Raw genomic sequence first — 23113 nt, forward strand, 5'->3', positions numbered from 1 at the left:
TTGTTACGCAGCTCCTCAGTTGTAAATACCTCCAGAAATCTGCTTTATCCCTTAAATTGAATTTTAGTTTGAGTTCCTCAAATGACTGGAACAGGCCATCAGCATACAAGTCGCTTAACCTATTAATGTTTTGGTTCAGCCAGGTGGTCCAAACAAAAGGTTTCTTCCCTACTTTAATTGAGGGATTATTCCAAATAGATGAATACATTTGCTTATACTGGGATATGTGCAGTTGCTTATGTACTTTTGCCCATGTCTCCCTGGAGTACTGCAGTATTGGGTTTGGGTGCCTATTTTTCTTAAGACCTTGTGACAGAGACTCAATTGGTTCAAATGGAGACACCAGCTCCCTCTCTATATCCAACCATCCCAGACTTGAATGCTCACCACACCAGTGTTTAGCCAATTTAGACACCTCAAAAGCTGTTCTGTATAATTCAACATTAGGTAAAGCCAACCCTCCCTTGTTTCTTGTAGTATACAACTTCTCAAGCTTCATACGGGGCTTCTTGCCATTCCACAGAAATTCTCAAATTATTTGGTTGTACTGTTTAAAGAAAGAGTCTGGAACAGTTAGTGGCACCATCATTGATATGTAATTCACCTGAGAAGCAACCATCATCTTAATGGTGTTTACTTTCCCCCATAAGCTAAGGTTGATCAGTTTCCACTTATCCAGGTTATCCTTTATGCGCTGAAGCAATGGGTTAAAATTAGCCTGTACCATGTCATTAATAGTTGGAGTAAGCCGAATCCCAAGATATTGCATACCGGAATCTATCCACTTGAACTGAAGTGCATTATTAATTGTTGGAAGACAAGTTCTAGATACTGGCATTACTTCAGACTTATGCCAATTAATCTTGTAGCCTGATATTTCCGAGAAGGTTTCCATAATTTCCAAGAGCCTGGGAGCTGAGGAGACAGGATCTACAGACAGCCAAAGGATGTCATCAGCATAAAGGAACAGCTTATGCTCCCTTCCTCCTGCTTTTATTGCATGTATGCTTGTATCTGATCTGATTGCCATTGCTAGTGGCTCAAGAAATAAAATAAATAATAGTGGAGAGAGGGGGTCTCCCTGTTTTGCACCCCTAGATATGTTGAAAAAAGATGACACCACTCCGTTAGTCAGCACTGATGCCTTTGGTTCTGCATAAATCAACTGAATCCATTTAATGAATCCCAGTCCAAACCCAAAGTTCTCTAGAACATGAATCAGAAACCGCCACTCCACCCTGTCGAAGGCCTTCTCTGCGTCTAAAGAGAAGGCAGCAACAGGTTTGTCAGCTTCTCTATTTTGCCACATAAGGTGGAGTAGACGTCTCAAATTGTCAGAGGATGACCTGCCCTTCACAAAACCCACCTGATCTGCATGTATAATACAAGGAACAATCTTTTCAAGTCGTATAGCCAGAACTTTAGTGAGAATTTTATAGTCTACATTAGCCAGACTAATGGGCCGGTAGCTAGCTGGATCTAGAGAATCCTTACCCTTCTTAAGGATGACAGAAATTACTGATTCATTAAGTGTGTTAGGCAGCTGACCAATTGATAATGACTCTGAGTATACTTTTGTCAAGATAGGTGCTAAGATATCAATGTACAGCTTGTAATACTCAACAGGGAACCCATCGTTCCCTGAAGCCCTACCTGACTGCATTGACTGGATGGCTTTCCTAACCTCCTCCTCTCTAATTGGAGCTTCCAAAAGCTGCACTTGTTCTGTTGAAAGATTCGGGAACTGGATCTTGGAAAACCATTTTTTCAATTTTTCTGAGTCAAAAACTGTATCTGATGTGTAAAGATTTTTATAAAAATCCATAAACACCCGGTTAATTTCTTTAGCTGAGGTAACTATATTTCCATTGCTTCCTTTAATTCATGGAATGGCACTAGCAGTGTGTTGCTTTTTCAATTGTCTTGCCAGCAGTTTGCCAGCCCTCTCTCCGCTTTCGTAGAAGCTGGCCTTAAGCCTGAACATGGCATACTCAGCCTTCTTGCTGTATATAAAATTTAGGCTGTACTTCAGCTCACACACCTGTTTAAGCAAGTCTTCACTATAGTTTTCTGACAGTTCTCTCTCTTTTTGTTTTATCTTACCTTCCAGCCTACTGATCGTCTCCCTATCTTGTTTCTTCCTTTTTGATGCTTCGGCAATAATTATGCCTCTTATACATGCCTTTGAAGCCTCCCATACTGTGCCTATTTTGAAGTAGAACCAATGTTAATCTGAAAGAAGTTTGTAAGTTCTTCTGAGAGTTTCTGTTTTAAACACAGTGTTTTGTAAGAGAGACACATTGAGTCTCCACCTGTTACTCTTGACTTTTTCAACACAAATAGATACACACAGCTCCACTGTTGCATGGTCAGTTAGTGCTATGACACCTATTGTGCTATCTATTACTGACTCAATAAGATCTTTAGAAATTACAAAATAATCAATTCTACTGTGTGACTTATGATTATGTGAATAAAAGGTGTACTCCTTTTTATTAGGATTCATCAATCTCCAGATGTCAACCAAACCAATATCCTCCTGGAGTTGACCCAATGCTACTCGACCCTTAGATGGTGCATGGTAGTACTTAGATCTATCTAATACAGGGTCTGGGGTCTGATTAAAGTCCCCTCCAAGTATTGTACATCCATCTTCAAATGTCCCAAGAAGTCTATTGATTTTGTGAAAAAAATCAGGATCATCCTCATTAGGTGCGTAGATATTACATATGTTTAATTTTCTTTCCATTAATTATGGTTTCAATACAGACAACCCTACCTTCCTTCATCTTTATGCTCCTTTAGTAAAACCAACTTCAGTTTCTTATGCACTAGTATTGCGACACCTCTTTTCTTACTGTCAAATGAGCTATGAAATACATGGCCCACCCAGCCCTTTCTGAGCTTCATTGCCTCTTGAATTTCTCATATGAGTCTCCTGTAAGAGCACCACATCCGCCTGCCTTGATTTAAGATAAAGCAGACACTTTTTCAATTTAGTAGGATTCTGTGTCCCATTTACATTCCAAGAAATTACTCTTATATGACTGTTATTATTATCCTGTGCATTCATAGACATCATGCTCCATCATGGCATACTACCACCATCCACCAGTAAGGACAAAAAGGGGGGAAAGAAAAACAAAGAGAGAATGATAATACATATTCAAAAATAACATAAAATGCCCATACACTAACAAATACAAACACCTGCACAATCAAACATGAACGAACGCTTGAACCTAGGGTTAATAACACCAACACCCCATCTCTGCCCACAATCCCCCACAAAACCTGTCCCTCAAGCTTCATGGGGGAAACCCCTCCCTTGATCTGGTCCATGAGGCGCTTATCCAATGGTTACCATTCAATCCCCCTAATCCCAATACACTATTTAAGCCCTATATTAACATACGTGGTCCATATATGTAAAGCAAAACCAGATAGCTTGTTGAATAATTACAAATGATAACAGCACTACATTTTTAAAATATTTTGAAAGTGGATTGTTTTAGGTAGAAGAAAGTAAAAACTGAAAAAAATAACCTGTTGGTTCCCAAACCAATATTTTCAACACAACGAACATCTAGCACTGATGCAGTAGCCCTAATAGGCTACTAAAGGACTTGTCCTATGTAGAATAGACTATGCTAGGTTTTGCATTAATAAAAGAAGCCTACCCACAGTCACTTAGAGCCTTCCGTCTCCTTGTTCAGAAATTGTAGTGCTTTCTTGTGGTCTTCAAAAGTAATTTTCTTCCCCTTCCAAGTGAAGAAAAGTTTTGCTGGGTAGGCGAGCGTAAATCGAATGTCCATCTCGTGAAGTTTCTTCCGAACGTCCGTAAATGTCCTCCTCTTCTCAGCTACAGCTTTCGTTGCGTCAGGAAAGAATGAAATCTTGGACCTTTTCCATTCCAGCGCTGTCTTGTATTTCCCTTTAGCAGCAGCCATCACTCGATCCCTCTCCAATACAGAATGGAATCTCATAACGACCGGCCGCGGAGGGGAATCCTCATCTCTGGAAGCTGGCCCTGGTCGATAAACTCGCTGTAGCTCATTGTCAGCTAGCTTCACTCCAAGAAACGTCACCTATCAGCTGACAAGCTAGCTCCCTCAAATTTTCGCCCTCACTTTCCTTTAATCCAACCAGCCCGCAAATTCAGTTGTCTTTCCCTGTTTTCTGCATTTTGCATGGCTCTGTCCAACTCTTCACAATGCTTTGCTCTTTTCTGCAATTCAGTGGCCAGCCTGGTATTTTCAGTTTCCAAGTCCATAATTCGACCGTCTGTCTTCTTCCAGTCTTTCAAATATGGTTGTAACGTCCACGCTAGTTTTAGCTTGCGTTCTCTTAACTTGGGAAACATCCTCTTGTAACTCTTTAAGTATCCCACTAACCTGAGCCATCTCATGCATTGTTTTTCTCCAGTGTTGCCTGAAGTCCGGCTAGGGCATCTATTGTAGGGCTGGTAACACCGGCTGAAGTTGGATCCTGCCTTCGGTGTAGTTCCACTAGCCATGCTAGCGTAGTGTACTCCTTGCTTAGCTGTTCTACTCTTCGATGTAAATGCCATGAGGGGAGGAAAAACTGAATAGTCACGCCTAATCACTCGTATTTGGTACTTTCTATACTTTACAAATCGTTTCAACATCAATTCTGGGCTTAAACTTTCGAATTGGCATGAAAATTAGGGGATTTTGCTGGAGGAAAGTTTTAGGCAGCCATCACCCTCGGCGGTCCCACGTGACTCCACAGTGACGATTCTTACATATATTTTACGGAGACTTAAACAGAGTTATAAATCCTGTTTCAGTTCTGTAAGCTCTGTGTCGCGCACTTATCGATACGGGCTCTACCATTTCATTAGTGCGACCTGGCATACCCCCCGGCACATTGACCGCGAGACCCCCAGGCTGGGAAGCGACGAAACTGCGCATCACCACCGTTACTGGAGAGCGTGCTGACCTGAACGGGAGGAAAGTGGTGCGTGTGAGGATTAACCAGGTGACAACCCACCACCAGTTCTGGTTGGCGAACAATCAGGACGAGTGTATCCTGGGTTTGGATTTGCTGGAGATATGGGGAGCCATGGTGGATGTTTCCCAGGCAGAGATTGATGGAAAACCTGGGATGGAATTCTACAGGCAGTTGTGTGAGAGGATGCGAGAAGTGCATGAAATGGCCAGACAGGCAATGTGCGCTGCCGGAGTCCGACAGAAGCGGGCTTACGACACACGCTGCTGTGGGCAAGAGTTCCACGCCGGTGACAAGGTGTGGGTATTCTGCCCTGAAAGAAAAAAAGGTATTTCACCTAAACTTTCTAATCAGTGGGTAGGACCGTGTACTGTACTGGAAAGACTGTCTGATGTGGTGTACCGGGTGTGGGTGTTAGGGCGCCGGAAGGTTGTGACCTCCATCGTGATCGGCTGGCCCCGTACCGGCCGTTGGCACCGGCTGGAGCTGAGATAGACTGTGAAACAGTGGGCCCCGCGCCAACACTGGTGCCAGCCCCGTCGGCAGCTCCGGAGGCTGCGCTGGCGCCTGCAGGGCGCACACCTCGACAGCACAGATTGCCGGCACATTTGAAGGACTTTGTTGTAAGGACTTGGGTTGATGCATGTTCCCTAACGATGTTCCTTACGGTTCTAAGTACCTGTTGTTATTATGTGTTGGGACAGAGCTTGTGCAGGTGTGTGACTGTAGCACAGTCTGTTCGTGGTTACTTGCACCAGGGCATAAAGCCCGTGCCATTTTGTCAGTGTGTTGTGTTTTAGTGTTTAATAAATAAGCCATAACAAAGATTCCACGTTTCCGTGATTTGTTACATTATTAATAACTTGAACATGAAGTCAATGCTTTCTCAATAAGAAGCCCGTGATTTCTCATTTACAAGTTGAACATGTAAGTCCATTTCTCATTAAGAAGTTCAGCATGTAAGTAAGGTTTTCTCATTTAGAAAATGAACATAAGTCCTGTGATAAGTGGAACATGTAAGTCCATCTCTGACTAAAAAGGTGAACATGTAAGTCCACAAATGTATGGCTTAAGTCCATTATTTCTCTAAGAAGTTGAACATATAGGCCTAAGTCCATGATTGCATAACTGATCCTGTTAAACAGTTGCATGTGTTTTCAATGGTAAAACAGTGGTATAGTATTAAGCCTAGTAGTAGTGGTAATAATAATAATAATAATAATACAATTGTTAAAATATTGGCCTGATGATTCATGCTGATTATTAATTGTTGGGTCACGACTGCGCTGGTATCTTAAAATTTGGGTCATGGAGCAAAAAAAGTTGAGAACCACTGTCCTAGCCAACACTGCTGACTGAAGCTCTGGTAGTGCTTACAATGTAGCTATTATTTGATGTCCCCCAGTCAGACCTGCAGTAGGAAAGTAGGAGTCTCAAAGTGAGGACTGACACGCCCAGTATTTTCAGTCTCTCTCCTCAATCATCAAGTTAGGAGCAACTTTAAGCATTCAGATGCTTTGTGAAACCAGGCCCTGTTCAATATATGTGTGGTGTGATGTTATGTTTACTGTCCCATGCAGGGGCGGCGCCAGGGGGGGGGCTAGGTGGTGCTCTAGCTCCCCCTGGACTAGCCATAGCACCCCCATAGCACCCCCAAGAAAGTAATGGTTTATTTTATTATTGTTATTTAATTTCAGTCTACGTTATTTATTGTGTGATAATAATATTTAACTCACAAAAGAAAATAATAACAGATTGAAATTAACAGATTGTTTTAGACACAGAGCAATCATTCTGTCATAACCTTTGACCCGTTTTCACGTTACCGGACAGTTGCAGGAGAAAGCGAGCTAGTGCGTAGTAGTTTCAAGTTAACATCAACAATGCATCTGTTTTTGCTACCTAAATGTCCACGTTTGGAAGAACGATTAAGAAACGAGAGTGACGTAGAAGAATAAGAGATTCCAGCGGTATCTGTTGTGGATTTTTAAGGAGAGGAACGTTGTGGTCAAGGAGGTCAACCCTCCACCACACTACTGAGGGTGCTAACCATGGTGAGGGTGCTGACCATCAGTGAAATTAGCATGAACGCTCAGAATGGTCCGAGAAGATCAAAACTCCAGAAATATCCACCTCGCATGTTTGGAGTCCAACAAATGAGTTTTTGTAAAAGCTGGTTGGAACAGTCTGGTGGTTTGAGTACAATGTAACTAAGGTATTGTTAGCTGTGTAACATTAATGAAAGCTGTCTGATTTGTTGCATGCATTGATTGCCCTGTGTAGCTGAAGACTCGTTGCGGTTGATTAGCAACGAAGATGCCCTTTTTTGTCGAAGATTTTAACTTTTGCCTTTTGTATTTTTTTGGAGTCGCTTTAAAAAAAAAATCAGAGACTCTTTAACCTAGGACAAGCAGTCTGTCTGTGTGCTAGGTATACATACGGTTCTATGTGATGATTGATGATTGTGAACTGAAATAATATATACTTTTTTAACGTATTTCTGACTCTGTTTTAGTTCTAGTTCATTCTATCTGCTATTCCAAGATTAATTTCACTCTGTCTGACATGGTAGTGGTCACCTGGCGCCCAACTTTAACCCTCACTACCACAACTTTAACCCTAACGCCCTAGTGTTTCAAAGTAATTTAAGTATTTGGGATTGCGGACTCTATAACATGCTGTATGCCTTTTGTCGGTGGCCGTTGCAGATGTGCGCGTCAGTCGGAAGTTGCCTATATAATGATAATAACAATACAATCGGTTTGTTTAGCGCTTTTCATGGACCCCAAAGACGCTTCAGAGAGCATGTAATCATGTAAACAGATGATAGGTGGGGAATTGTTGTAGTAGAGAACCCTGTGACACATAGGCTATCACCCTCATTTCATAGCACCCTCGGTAAAACGCCGAACTCCCCCATAGCACCTGCAGAAAAAAATGTCTGGTGCCGCCACTGGTCCCATGAGTAATCTAATAAATCAATCAATCTCCTTCAATCAATGTAACCGTAGCCTGATGTCACCTGAACTACACCCCCTGACATGGTGGACAAGACCCCATTGTCACCACCTGTTCTCCTGGAGCTGTGTTGGGTTGAAGAACTAGGTTATGTCATGCTCACTGCCACACCACAAACTACAGACAAACAACTACCTGGCTTCCTGTCCCTGTAATGGGATTCTAGAATGAGCTGTAAGGGGGAACCCCACAGCTCTACCTACAGTAAATAGCCAGATTACGCCACCCTGGGAATTTTACCCAGAGAGAATATTAAACTAGAGGCCCAATTAGGCACATCAGTCTTTGAAATTCACAGATTCAAACACACCACACAGGAGAAGTCGTGAATCCCATAATCATCTGTTTATTAGAGAAAAACCTGAACAAACATAAACATAAAATAATAAGTATGCTTCCCAAGGAAGAGGCGGACCTAGAGAGACGGGTTAGTCAAAAGTAGAAAATGTTTATTACCATAAGTTTACCTTTAAAATCAGGGCCCAAACAGACAGCACTGTTATACCACTACTGGCAAACACTCTCTGGAGGGGAATGACTCAAAACGAATGAAAAAGGCTATAGAAAAAGCTATAGCTATACCTTAGGGGGAGGCAGGATAACTGGGATGTGTACTCCAGGGCTCAAAACAAGCTTGCCGGAACAAGCACACATTCCACACGAAAAGTGACCAGAGTGACAGCAACCACACAGCAACCATGCCGTATTATGCCGACAAGCAATTAGCCTGAACAGATTGACTAAAATGCGTATAAGATGACTTCATCCAGTCGAGTGCAAAACAAATACACTTCCTAAATCCAAATTACAAATACACAGACTGCCCCCCCTCACCGTGGTGTTCTCAAGTTTGAATGTATGTACTGTATCTGTATTTGAACAAACTTTTTAATTTGTGTTTGTTATCTTCTTTTTACTTGTTTCACTTTACTCTTATTTTATTTATTTTAATTCTTTATTGTCTTTATATGTAAAGCTCATTGAGTTGCACATGTGTATGAAATGCGCTATATAAATAAAGTTGCCTTGCCTTGCCTAGACAGTGGAGACAGTGGGCCCGTGCCGCACCAGCAGGATTTCTATGATCTTGGTGAAACTGACTCAAGTGACTCAAAGGGCTTGTTAACCCGGATCTGTTTAATGAGTGACTCAGAAGAACTTGAGTCCGTAAAATGAGTCGTTTCCCATCTCTATGTGCGTTCAAGCTTTCATAGCAATATGTCTGCCTAGCCTTGTGGAAGACGCACATCGAGTGCACAGGAAGAGGAGATAGGCAGGTAGGTAGACAGGCAGGTAGGTAGACGGGTAGGTAGGCAGACAGGCTGGTAGGCAGACAGGCAGGTAGGCAGACAGGCAGGTAGGCAGACAGGCAGGTAGGCCATCCAATAATTTTATCCAGGACGAATTAAGTGATTGGACAGGCTTTTTACAGACCTGTTTTTTTCTTTTTATTGTCAGAGCACTTCATTTATTCATTGCCATTGAGATGTATAGAGGATTTCAAGAAATGTAACAAACATGCTTTTGTAAATTCTGTGTACATTCTGTATGTGTGTGCGTGTGTGTGTAGGCTACGTGTTTGTTAGGAGGTCCCCTTAATTCCCCTTAATTCAGTAAAAAAAAAAAAAACATTGCCACTCTAGGCCAAGCTTTTGTTAAAGCAGTAGGCTACCTGTAACTTCAAAAGGTTGCCATTTATGTATGAATTTTTGAAAAGTTTGTCAGAGAGAGCCCATTTTGACCTACCCTCTTCTCACCTCCTCGCCCTGAAGTGTCATCACAGCTGTGTGTGAACAGCAGAAAGGGTGATAACACATCGCCTGGTCACCTCTGTGATATGAAACATAAAAAAAATAAGCTCACTGCAAAGAACTTCTCCCTTTAAAATATATCAGGCTCTTCAACTACAACAATATAAGACCAGGGGAGTTAGGGACATACATGTGAAACCTATGGACTTTTGGCCAGTGATGCCGTTGGATTTTTCCCTAGTCAAGTTAATTTCTGCAGGCACATGAGGAAACAGCTCCACTTAGAGGACATCATGTCAAAGTACAAGGTAATACAACTTTTTACAATCTGTTTTGTATGTCATAGATTGATGTACTGTATATTACTCCAGATAGTTAGAAGATGAAGGGAAAAGTAGTGGTAGTGGTTGCTGAGAACTGAATGATGACACACTGTAACATTCATTAAATAATATAGATATCAAACAAATTCATATACAATAGCTGTTTAAAGACAGAAGTTTTAGAAACTTTGATAAATTATATTACTCACTGTATACAGATATTTAATGGTTTCTTCTTTAACTACATTCAGGTCTCCCATGTTTCATACAAAGCCTACAAAGTTTGCAGGAATAATATACTACAGTACAAGCGGTGAAGCAAAATACAACAGATGCCCAAAATAAGGTCAATCTAATGGGCTACGTGTGGCAGGACTGATGTATGTGTCATTACATGTGCTTCTGTAATGTTTGCTATGTCACGTACCCAGAGATGGGCAGTATTTCAATTACTTGTATTTGAAATACATATTTCAACTGCTTTGAGTATTTTGTAATTTGTATTTGATAGGGCCGATAAAAAATCTAACGTAATTTGTATCAAAATACTTTAGAGTAGAGTAATTTTGTATTTAAAATACTCAAAATACTTTCTCCATTGTTAAGGCAGAAGGAGATTTTTTTCTGTCAGATTCTACCACTAGACCATCTGATCTGCCTTTGAATGTCATTGTCGAATCAGGCAACAGTCAGGCAAAAGTGGTGCTTCAAATGACCCCGCCCCTTTTTGGGGCGAAATGGAAATCGCCCAGATCTCTCTCATTGACTCTCACGTTAAATCCATTTTTTTTTCACAAAACAGGGCTGTGTTCGAAAACTTAGATAGCTGTCTTGATCCTTGTCAATTTATCTTCATTAGTACGCCGACTTAAAGGAGGTTCTTTCAAAGAATCGAGTTGTTGCACCGAACTTTAGCCATCTTGACAGAATGTGGCTGTGGCTATTACGGCACACTTTACAAAGTACTCTGCAATACAGTGCACTGCAATACAGTGCACTTACATATGTAGTTTGTTCTGTCGCTGATTAGTGTTGTCTGAAATGGACAGTGTTGGGAGTAACGCGTTACAAAGTAACGCATTACTGTAATTCCACTACTTTTCGCGGTAACGAGCATGTAACGAAGTATTTTTTTAAATCAATCAAGTAATGCAGTTACAATTACTGAAATTGAAATTAGTTCGTTACTTGCGTTACTCTCTTTTGTGAACAATGAACACTTGGAGACAAGAAGACAAGATAGGCCTACTTTAGCTGCTTCTGATCTGACGTCGCAGGACCATGGTGGCGCAAACAGATACACCAATCGAATCAATCAATGAGCATTAAACCACATCATGGCCGACAGTGCGGATAGAATGAGCTTTCTCTCCTGGAAGTATGGACATTACTTTTCGCTCGTCGAAATTAAAGACAAAAATGTAGTGGTGAGTTGTAAATTATGTGCAGACAAAGAAGCTATCCACATCGAAGAGTAGCAATTCAAATCTTATGAAGCACCTGTTGAAACAACCCGCTTCGACAAAGCTAGTAGCGAAAGACCCCAGCCCTGCGGATGCTGAAGACGCCACTCCATGCAAACAACCAAGGCTAGACTTTACACGGTCTGCAGTGCAGCCGATAAGCCAGGTAGAGCTGAATAAATTGATTGCTAGGTACTGTATGTTGTCGATGACATGCATTCTCTGTCAACTGTCGAGTCAGTAAATTAGCTAATAAGCAAAATACCAGTGATAAATGGAGGCTAGGGGCAAATGTGCAGGAAGACGTTTTCCAGCTATTTAGACAGAGAATATGCGAAAATGCAGGTCGGGCTAAAAAAAAAAACATTTGAGGGTTTACAACATGTCTCTACCACAGCAGACATCTGGACTGCTTACAATAAAAGCCTTCTAGGTGTAACTGCACACTGGATTAATCCGAACAACATGCTACGTGGGAAGTTAGCCCATATTGTTAGCCCCTTTTAACGTTTGTTGAGAATCTCATCTCTTATCTCTATTTAGCTTTGCCTTATGAGCAAATACCATTGTGTTATACCATTTTGTTAACCTTTTGTTAAAATCACATATTCAATTATATGCAGCACCTCAAGGCACCTTTGTTTTCTCTTTGAATTAGTGTTAATACTGTAGGCCAATCACTTTTATTTCATTGGGCCTAATGTGGTAAAAAACACTGTTAAATGACTGAGACAGTTATTTTGTATTAAGTTAAGTTTTAAAAGGGACTTTTGTACTATTGCTTGATTTGAAGGCCTGTTGCCCTGTTTATTACAATAAATAGGTCTAAAAAATCTTTATTGTGTTTGACTGTTCAGTACTGTTCATATTCATTACATTTAAAAAGCAGACATAAAAGTAACTTAAAAGTTACTTTCCCTAGTAACTAATTACTTTTGATATACAGTAACTGGTGAAGTAATTCAATTACCTTTAAAAGAAGTAACTAGTAACTGTAACTAATTACTAATTTTCAGTAACTTGCCCAACACTGGAAATGGAACACTGAGAGACACAAATGTGGAAGCCTTTAACCCGTAAATCTGTGCTCCGGCCAACTGGAAATTTGGCGAAAAACAAAGATGGCGGACCAAAACTCTGCTGACAGCCGTGTTTTGTATACAAATGTACATCTTTTAGCGTTTTCTCGCTTAGATTTTTTAAAAGTTACAGAGAAATAGACACTGTACTATCAGATAACACAGTTATTGTAACCAGCAATAATGGTTGAAGTGATTTGCGAAGCGTCAGTCAGCCAACTTTCCAAACTGAAAAGCTTCCGAAAGGGCTCCTCCTCTTCTGCTACGTAGCCGAGATGGCGCCCGTTTAGAGTGAGTAATGTCCATTATTTCACACTGCATTTTTTGACCGTTTGCAGTGCGCCATCCAGGTACTTTCAGTGCCCTGAATTCTGCTGGTTCTGTCAGTGTGAACGCCCTAAGCACTGAAAGTCAGTGTTTGAAGTGTGCAAGTGTGCGGTAATAGACACGGCCTGTGACTTGATCAAAGTCGTATGACGTCCTTATACACAATTACGTATGACAAAAGCATGGTGGGACGAGCCCTCCCGGAAGCCATAGAGATTGCATTGAGATCCCTGTTTTGTGAAAACATTAGTCACACAGCTGCTGCCTGCAAATATATATATATATACATAATCAATCAAGTTGTTGTCTTTTAATAGCTTTGCTTAGTTACACTGATATTCTGTGACTGTTTTTCCTATTTGTGGGGTTCCCCAGAGCTTTGTGTACATTATATAGCCCAAACCTGAATGCTCTGCTATACCAAACTGTGAGAAAACGGAAAATCCAGAAAAAGTATTTCCTATATTTTAAATACAAAATACATGTATTGTATTTTGTTACATTTTCTGGCACCAGTATTTTGTATTTTATTTTGATACATTTATTTGAGGGGTATTTTGTATTTTGTATCAAAATACATTTTGATGTATTTTTGCCCATCTCTGCACGTACCTCAGTTTTCATAAGTGTGTCAATTCGGTTTTAGTGCTCTAATTTTGAGTGTTTGGTGTTTTCCCTCTTATTTATTTTTAACACAAACCACAGAAACAGACGAGTGAGCAGCAAAATGCTCCTCTAACAGGAAATGTAGCTGAGCAGAAGGGACACCTAATAACAGTACAGACAAAGAGGTGACTGGTTCAAACTCTGATAACATGTAATGGAAAAATACAGACTATGGCCATGTACTGTATTTGATACCTCTATGTTGGATATATAACTAACTACATGACAGCAGTGCACACTGTGGTAATTATTTAATTGTGTATTGAAAAGAAAAACAAAAAAATTAATGACTAGTTCATTTTCAAGTTGCGCTGAAGCTTTAGTATTTCTTAACAACTGCTGTCTGCTATTGCTGATGTGTACTCCAACATTATTCCACTATTTTAAGGAACTTACATCTGGAAACAGGTTCCTTTCAGTGCCCTAACAACTAAAGTATGTGCTGCATCACCTTTGACCCCTAAGTGTGCATCGCTACATGAAAAATAAAAGCGTGAAAAAAGGAAACAAGTGCTGAAACAAAGATACATAGCAAAATAGCTTTATTAACATCTGTTCAGATTAATACAAAGATGAGGAATTCTTAGGTTTATCCAAGCTTATTTGTCTGCAGATCTTATCTTGAAGGGCTGCGCTGAGGGAAATTCAGTGGAGAAATTACAGAATATTTCTGTGCAAAAGCTACGGAATAACAGAACGTTACTTCCATTTTAACTCTTTCGAGCTTGTGCTGGTGGACCTTGCTGGTGGTCACGTGTTAACAACAACTGGAGGTGGGTTACGTTTACCACAGCTTGTCCAGTTTCTCCATAATGTCCTTGGTCTGCTGGACATTTGGGTTGGCACACACCTTCTTGCCCCTCACAGTGATGAAGCTTTAAAAATAGTTTTTTTTTTTTTTAAATCAACAAATCAACTAAATTAAAAAGGTAAGTGGGAAGTGCTGTTAAGCAAGATGAGGAACTCACATCACCCCCTTTTTAGGGCAGTTGGGGTTGGTTTTTTTATAGGATCGAACTCTTTTCACGGGGAACCGCTTCGTGTAATATTTAAAACAGCATACATCCGGTCCCATGATGCCTAAAATAGAATTAGAGTTTGTTAGAAAATTAGTAAACTAAATGTATATACACTACATGCCTACAAAAGCACAAACAAGGGTGTGCACAGTAACACACACACACACACTCACCAAGCAAAGGTCGGTCTACTAGTTGCAATTTGAGTTATTAAGCTACTGCTTTCAGAAATCATTAACCACATCTCAATAATTCAAAACATATATGAGATATTTTGATGTAGACGTAGTTTGACAAGGGACACCTTAACATGTAAAACACTATTTTAAATGCTTTTTTTCCATAGCTAAACATTTTTGAAACCATGCTGAACAACTGATGAAAAATAACGCAATCTGACAAACTTACCCTGGCTCTGTGCCTGGGAGCAGAGTGCCACAACAAGGACAGCAACAGCCACAACACAGCACAGTTTCATCTTCAAGTCTTCAGATATCTTCAGGTGCAGAGCAGGTGTCCAGAAGCTCGTCCGAGGCTGACTGGCTGTCAGTGGCCTTTGCTGTCAGATTATATCTGACTATAGGAGTGTCACGTCTGTGCTGACATCCTCACCGGCCATGACCTCTTCAGCACACTCTCACGGCAGACTCACGCGTATGCGTTGGAATGCGTTGACTGTCAAGGTTGACGGATCCCCATTCACTTTGAATGGGGTGACGTCATTCTTTGCCGAACTGAATTGTGGCTTCGTTGGGTTCCGTTGCGTTGCGTTTCATGCATTGCTTGCGGCTAGAGTTGAAACATTTTCAACTTTTCGAGAGGCAACGCATGAGTCAGCCAATCAAATTGCCTTTCATGCATAACTGACAGCACAGGTGCTAGCCAATCAGATCGCGTTTATTCTCACGTGTAAAGAGCGCGAAGCTCAAAAAAAGAAGATGGCGGACCAAACTCCATAGATCACGGGGTACTCAATAGGCGGACCGCAGTCCGGATCCGGACCCAGACGCAACCAAATTTGGATCGAAGCCAAAATCAATATTCTAATTTAATCATGATCCAAGCGAGTTTTCATTGGTGCGTGGTTTCGCGCTATATGTTTTTTTCCTACTCAATGTGGTTTATTATATTATCCGTGTCCAATCCAGAGGTCCAATCAGGAGATGTAATAGCAACATCACTATGACAACTCACTCACTCAATGTTGGCCGCGAGCTCTGTGGGTCACACATATTGTGTGTGTCAATGGCAACAACGCGAGCAAATTGATTTGAGAACGGTATCTTTTTCTCAGCAAACGAAAATCATGTCCTGCTTCAAACCCGACAAAAAACTGACAAGTATGCATTTGTGCTGCCTGTGGGGAGCACAAAACTGATGTGTTTAATCTGCAACAAGACGATTGCCCTTGTCAAAAGTGGTAACGTGAAACGTCACTATGAAACAAAGCATGCACACTTCGAACAAAAATACCAGCAGAACTCTGAGGTAAGGGGCAGAAAAATAAACCATCTGCAATCATACCAAGCAACATGCAGTGTAATAGATAGATCAGCCACACAACAAGAGCGTGCATACCTCAACATACTGTTGTGAGTCTGCCTTTTCAACCATGAATATGGTGAAAAACAAATACAGGAGCACACTCACGAATGAACACTTACATCACAAAAAAAGCGTCACCTTTCACACAAATAAGGCCACATCACCTTTTGTGCATAGTTCGAAAGTTTTTGGATTTTGAACGTCACTGTTCCCGACCCTGGACTGAATGGAAATTTGGCGAGTGGAACTTTTGGGTTTCTAATTGAGTACCCCTTCCATAGATGGTCGTATTTGTACCTAAAAGTTGTTTGTTTGACTTTTTTTTGCTTAGATTTTTTAAAAGTTACCGAGAAATAGACACTGTACAATGTAAAAACCCTGTTATTGTAACTGAAAAATACATCTGATAGGATTTTGGAGGTGTCTGAGCCACCTATCTAATGTTAGCATGCTACTACTCACAAGGTAAACAGCTTGCTAGCGGGCGTGATTGGTTTGTTGTCCTGTAAATCTCACTATAACGTCTCCGCTATCAACACAACCCCATGCGCCAGACTCCTCCTCCGCCATTCGTTGGCGCAACGCATTCCAACGGAAGCGTGTGAATGCTCCGTGACTCTCACTCTCCCAGCTGCCCATCTCGTTAGTCACATTTGCACTCCCAGCTGCACTTCATTCCCATCCCGTAATCACTAATCACACACACTTGGCACTTCCCTTCATATACTCCTCACTCCAGTGTCTGGTCTCGTCGCTACACGGATAAAGTTTATGCCCGAGACGCCCAGCTCCACGAATCCCTCATTGCGCCCGAGATTCAGCTTCCAGTTTATCAGCCTCTTCGAGTTCCTGGTCCGCTGGCTTCTATCCCAGCAAGATTCCTTGTCCGCTGCCTTCCACGTCAGCGAGCTCCCTGCCTCCTGGCTCCTACACCGACATATCCCAGAGTTCTGTGCCTCCTGGATCCTACGCCTGCCTTACCCAGTCCGTGCTCACGACCCCAGGTCTTTCGTGACTTTCTTGTCCGGCTGAGGGCCGTGTATTTCAGTTTCGCGCCCTTGCGTTATAGCCAGAGTGAGCCATCTGAGTCCAGACGTCTCATGACAAAGAGGCTACTGCTTAGGACAGCCCACTTTCCACTGTGCAAAGACTGCGTTTTCCTGTCCATCAAAGAGGACGTGAGGCCAAAGTGTGGAGCAAGACGGGTTTGTGGTGGGTTGGCGCGTGGAGGAGAGAGTGAGATGCTCAGGGGGCAAAACGGTGTGTGTTTGTGATCCAGCTTTCTGTTTCTACCCCGACCCCACCTTCCTTCGATGCCTCACAGGAAGGAACACTACTGGGCTTGAAATTCATCTTCTGCCTCATCCCTGTGTTTTAACTTGCTTGTCACATAATAATCTATCATGTTTAGTCATTAATGGTAATCAAAATATAAATATTTATTAAAACATAAAATAAAACCATAAAAAGCTAGTTCTGGACAAGGACTTCAGGATGGGTTAAAGGCAGAGGACAAATTTCACCGGCGACCTCATCAGCATGCATGTGTGTGTGTCCTGTGTCGCTGCCTAATGCACGTGTGTGTTGTTGTGTGTCGTGCTGTGTGACAATAAAAAATGACTTTGACTTTGACTTAATTTCTGTAGGCACAAGAGGAAACAGCTCTACTTAGAGGACATCATGTCAAAGTACAAGGTAATACAACAGTGCAGTGCAACCTGGTATCATAAACATCTGTTTTGTATGTCAGAGACAAATACCAGCATTGATGTATATTACTCCAGATCGTTAGAAGATGAGGGGAAAAGTACTGGTAGTGGTTACTGAGCACTAAAGTATGACATACTGTAACATTCATTAAATGAATATAGATATCAAACAAATACATATACAATAGCTGTTTAAAGACAGCTATTATCATTTTTGGAAACTTTGATAAATGATATTACTCACTGCATAGTATACAGGTATTTAATGGTTTCTCCTTTGACTACATTCAGGTCTCCCATGTTTCATACAAAGCCTACAAAGTTTGCAGCAACTAATATACTATAGGGCGTATTCACGTGACGTCAGCATCTCACGTGGCGCCATCTTGGGGTCCACTTATTAAATGTCAGAAGAAGTTGACCTAGCGTGTCCGCTGTCTGATTATGCGAGAGGCCTGCAACCTCATGTCCTTCTGCGTTACTACTACTTCTGCAGTTAGACGCGGATCGCCTGCCGCCAGTGGAGGCAATGGATCTTGCGTCGTACTTAGTACTGGAGACAAGTTTTTACACACAGGAAAGTTTCAAGGCGTACAAAAGTCTGAAGGCTTACAACCAGGGGCGTTTCTAGGATTCAAAGAAAGGGGGGGCTTAGCCCCAAGGGGAGTGGCATGTTTGCGCGCTGCAATTTTTTGTTTTTAAGGCCCATTTGGGGCCGCGGATATCCATTGTTTCAGACAGTTCATAGATTGGTTTAATCAGAAAGAGTGTGATTTTGCTCTGTAGTTTTGCTTGCATTCAGTATAACACAAGAGACAGAATGACAGGGTCATAGTGAAATTTGACAACACAAATATACCAGCTGTGGTGAAATGACCTGTTCTGAGCACCAAAACTGTCCTGTGGGTAGCTCTTCAGCTTAACCTGTCTGGGCCCTGTGTCTTTTTCACCTAAATCATTAGTTGCTGCAGCTGCTTGGTCTGTCTCTTCCTCTCTCTGACTCTCTGCCTCAGCCTCTCCTTCTGCATGACCCTTTAAGATAAGTTCAAACATTGAAACATTAACTGATCGAAATCCAGAAGCCAATTTTATGACTTGGCATAAAAATATCATGTAATAATCTAGTTTAGGCTAACCCTTGGAGTAGCCTAGGCCTGACAACAAATGCCTATACATTTCTACCACAGTAGAAGAAAATTTAAAAAACTCCACTCATTTCCTTCTAGACCTGTAGACCACTAACCTCCATCACACCGGCTCCTTCAGCCCTGTCAATCTCCTGCTTCTCTCTCTCATCTGACTGGGCGGAGCTACCACCTCTCCTAAAGAATGTTCTTATATCCATCTGGTCAATGAATTGGATGATATACCGGTACAATAGCGTTATGAGGGACACTATGACATTTAGTTTTCACTAGCATTAACTGATTATAAATAACAACATTCTATAGGGACTGATAATATTGTTTTGAAATACTAGAGAGATATATCAATGCAAAGAATAGAGAGATAGTTATTTCTTGTATTTCGAATTCGCTCGTTCACACTCTTGCTAACTGGTGACAGTTTCTAACAAAGTAGCAAGCTAGCTTAGTTTTAACATAGCCCACTACAATTATTCGCTTTCATTTGCCTCATATCAAGTAAACCTAAAGCAGGTAACACTCGTTAACAACTACAGATAGCCACATTCTATAACTTCTTGTACTTACAATTTCACTCCGTGCATAATTTACTTTGAACTCCTTGTCTATAATACTGGCTGTCGTTGACGAGAGACGGTACTAGTGCCCGGGGTTTATATAGTAAAGTATGATGAAAGGCTATTGGAGTATAATTTGAAGGGGGAGTAAACATACAAACCAGAACGCACGCATATAAGTAGCATGTTAGAGTTATAATTAACTTGTCCGTGTGAGAAACAATAGTTTAATTTTTTTTATTAAAATTTTTTTTAAGCCAATAATGCCAAATGATTTGGGGGGGCTGAAGAACATTTTAGGGGGGCTTCAGCCCCCCTAAAATAGGCCTAACGACGCCCCTGCTTACAACTACGTTGTCTCTGGCTTTGTACAAAGCGTCAAGGGAAAACGGTTTGATGGGAAATACGTCGTGGTTGGGAACGTTTTTGTATTTTACATTTGAGGTTAACCTGGAGATAATGTCGTTGTTTGTAATTCTTGTTACCATAGTAACCTTTACTGTCCTTCCCCCTGTTTGCAGTGCAAGGCTAAATAAAGTCAGACAATGCAGTGCTGCAGTGCTACTGGTCCCATTGTTTGCTAGGCTGTCCAGACACGAAGTGTTTACCACACACACGTTCATTCTCCAACTTCTCCGCTGTCAGATCCGCTCTACTTATGGCAGAAATCCATTGTCTGCGCCGAGTACATGTTAGTCCCTCCACATGTTAACTGGTTAGTTATCACACGAGGGACGCGAAACAACCTAACCTTTTCGCGGTGTGTGTGCGCTTTACCCGTCCTAGTCCCACATCCAACAATGAGGCACAGTACCATAATTACAAGGCACTGAAATTGTGTCTCCTTCAGGATATGATGGTCAGAGCGGCATAAAACACAGCAAAACAATGCCGTACACGGACCCCAACATGGCCGCCAAAGCTTGTTGTTATGGATAGGGGTCACGTGACTGAATACGCTCTATAGTACAAGCGGTGAAGCAAAATACAACAGATGCCCAAAATAAGGTCAATCTAATGGGCTACGTCCCCCTGTCCCCCCGTCACCCCCATCTCTCTAATTAGGTATTTGGATGAGGGTCTGAAGAAGCTAACAAACCTTGGAGAGTTGATAAGAATGCAGGTTGCATAATGTACCCCAAAGAGAAGCCAGGGTCTTAAGCATTAAGTATTAATAGGCTTAAGAATTAATTTACCAGTGAGTAAATATTAAATCATCAGTGAAACCCATCTGGCTTATTGTTCACGCCATGCTGCCATCTTGTTTGGGCTCGTTCACACACTGGTGCAGAACCTTTTTGTGACCGTGTGGACGTGTGTACTTATGAACCTGAGCAGATTCCAAAAGTCTCTGTCAGTCCCAAATGCTCTTTAGCTGTAGTAGCTGCTCACTAAATAATTACAGGTTGGAGTGAGAATTGACATGTTTGCTATCTTTTTTCACGTGGTTTGTGAAAACCCAAATCACAAACATACCTGTTTTTTCCCCCCAAAGCTTTGATGAGTTTTCAAGAATCTGTTTGTCTTCACACTATTATGGCGTGTGCCAGGACTGATGTATGTGTCATTACCTGTGCTTCTGTGCTGTTTGCTATGTCACGTACCTCAGTTTTCATAAGTGTGTCAATTCGGTTTTAGTGCTCTAATTTTGAGTGTTTGGTGTTTGCCCTCTTATTTATTTTTAACACAAACCACAGAAACAGACGAGTGAGCTGCAAAATGCTCCTCTAACAGGAAATGTAGCTGAGCAGAAGTGACACCTAATAACAGTACAGACAAAGAGGTGACTGGTTCAAACTCTGATAACATCTAAATACATGACAGACTATGGCCATGTATTTGATGCCTATATGTTGGATATGTAACTAACTACATGACAGCAGTGCACACTGTGGTAATTATTTAACTGTTTATTGCACAGAAAAACAATGACTAGTCAATTTTCAAGTTGCCTTGAAGCTTTAGTATTTCTTAACAACTGCTGTCTGCTATTGCTGATGTGTACTCCAACTTTATTCCTCTATTTTCAGGAACTAATATCTGGAGACAGGTTCCTTTCAGTGCCCTAACAACTAAAGTATGTGCTGCATCACCTTTGACCCCTAAGTGTGCATCGCTACATGAAAAATAAAAGAGTGAAACAAAAGATACTTAATAAAATAGTTTTATTAACATCTGTTCAGATTAATACACAGATGAGAAATTCTTAGGTTTATCCAAGCTTATTTGTCTGCAGATGTTATCTTAAAGGGCTGCACTGAGGGAAATTCAGTGGAGAAATTACAGAATATTTCTGTGCAAAAGCTATGGAATAACAGGACGTTACTTCCGTTGTAACTCTTTCGAGCTTGTGCTGGTGGACCTCACTGGTGGTAACGTGTTAACGAGAACTGGGGGTGGGTTCCGTAACCCACAGCTTGTCCAGTTTCTCCATAATGACCTGGGTCTGCTGGTCCTCTGGGTTGGCACACACGGCTTTGTTCCCCACAGTGGTGAAGCTTTAAAAAATACATTTTTAAAAATCAACAAAATTCAAAAGGTAACTTAAGTGGGAAGTGCTGTTCGCAAGATTAGGTAAACTCACATCACCCCTTTTTTAGGGCAGTTGGGGTGGGTGATTTTATAGGATTTCATTCGTTTCTCGGGGAGTCGCTTCGGGTAATAATTAAAACAGCATACATCCGGTCCCGCGCTGCCTAAAATAGAATTTGAGTTTGTTAGAAAATTATTAAACTAAATGTATATACAGTACATGCCTACAAAAGCACAAACAAGGGTGTGCACAGTAACACACACACACACACACACACACCAGGCAATGGTCGGTGTACTACTTGTTGCAATTTGAAATATTTAACTACTGCTTTCAGAAATCATGAACCACACCACCACATTTCAATAATTCAAAAAAGATATTTTGATGTAGACGTAGTTTGACAAGGGACACCTTAACATGTAAAACACTATTTTAAATGCTATTTCCATAGCTAGAACATTTTGAAACCATTCTGAACAACTAAGGAAAAATAACGCAATCTGACAAACTTACCCTGGCTCTTTGCCTGGGAGCAGAGTGCCACAACAAGGACAGCAACAGCCACAACACAGCAGAGTTTCATCTTCAAGTCTTCAGATATCTTCAGGTGCAGAGCAGGTGTCCAGAAGCTCGTCCGAGGCTGACTGGCTGTCAGTGGCCTTTGCTGTCAGATTATATCTGACTATAGGAGTGTCACGTCTGTGCTGACATCCGCTCTGGCCATGCCCTCTTCAGCACACTCTCACTCTTAGGCACCTTACACACGTACGCGTTGGAATGCGTTGATCCAACGGATGGCGGAGGAGGAGTCTGGCGCATGGGGTTGTGTTGATACCAGAGACGTTATAGTGAGATTGACAGGTCAACAAACCAATCACGCCACTAGCAAGCTTTTTACCTTGTGAGTAGTAGCATGCTAACATTAGATAGGTGACTCAGACACCTATCTAACGTATTTTTTTGACGTATTTTTCAATTACAATAAAGGTTTTTTTACATTGTAC

The 23113-nt window shown here is 41.4% G+C and overlaps 2 protein-coding genes across 2 annotated transcripts; both read right to left on the reverse strand.

Annotated features, from left to right (window-relative positions):
* Positions 1–14154: 14154 nt before the first annotated feature.
* On the reverse strand, positions 14155–14914 carry LOC122133550 (C-C motif chemokine 4 homolog). Its single transcript, XM_042709986.1, has 2 exons — positions 14567–14914; positions 14155–14473 (listed from the first exon to the last, which is right to left on the reverse strand). The coding sequence occupies exons 1-2, from the start codon at positions 14671–14673 to the stop codon at positions 14383–14385; spliced, it is 198 nt and encodes a 65-aa protein (XP_042565920.1). The 5' UTR covers positions 14674–14914; the 3' UTR covers positions 14155–14382.
* A 6888-nt stretch (positions 14915–21802) lies between these two features.
* LOC116223854 (C-C motif chemokine 4 homolog) lies at positions 21803–22747 on the reverse strand. Its single transcript, XM_031582071.2, has 3 exons — positions 22623–22747; positions 22158–22269; positions 21803–22071 (listed from the first exon to the last, which is right to left on the reverse strand). The coding sequence occupies exons 1-3, from the start codon at positions 22690–22692 to the stop codon at positions 21954–21956; spliced, it is 300 nt and encodes a 99-aa protein (XP_031437931.1). The 5' UTR covers positions 22693–22747; the 3' UTR covers positions 21803–21953.
* Positions 22748–23113: the final 366 nt, after the last annotated feature.

The sequence above is a fragment of the Clupea harengus genome, chromosome 15 (genome assembly GCF_900700415.2).
Source record: "Clupea harengus chromosome 15, Ch_v2.0.2, whole genome shotgun sequence".
NCBI classification, from domain to species: Eukaryota; Metazoa; Chordata; class Actinopteri; order Clupeiformes; family Clupeidae; genus Clupea; species Clupea harengus.

What these genes read in the sequence shown, in the direction of transcription:
- LOC122133550 (XM_042709986.1), bottom strand. Translation starts at nt 14,673, where the DNA reads ATGGGACCGGATGTATGCTGTTTTAAATATTACACGAAGCGGTTCCCC. An exon ending in TGCCCTAAAAAGGGGGTGAT is followed by an intron (nt 14,474 to 14,566) that starts GTGAGTTCCTCA and finishes CTATTTTTAAAG; the next exon opens with CTTCATCACTGTGAGGGGCA.
- LOC116223854 (XM_031582071.2), bottom strand. Translation starts at nt 22,692, where the DNA reads ATGAAACTCTGCTGTGTTGTGGCTGTTGCTGTCCTTGTTGTGGCACTC. An exon ending in CTCCCAGGCAAAGAGCCAGG is followed by an intron (nt 22,270 to 22,622) that starts GTAAGTTTGTCA and finishes ATTCTATTTTAG; the next exon opens with GCAGCGCGGGACCGGATGTA. An exon ending in TGCCCTAAAAAAGGGGTGAT is followed by an intron (nt 22,072 to 22,157) that starts GTGAGTTTACCT and finishes TATTTTTTAAAG; the next exon opens with CTTCACCACTGTGGGGAACA.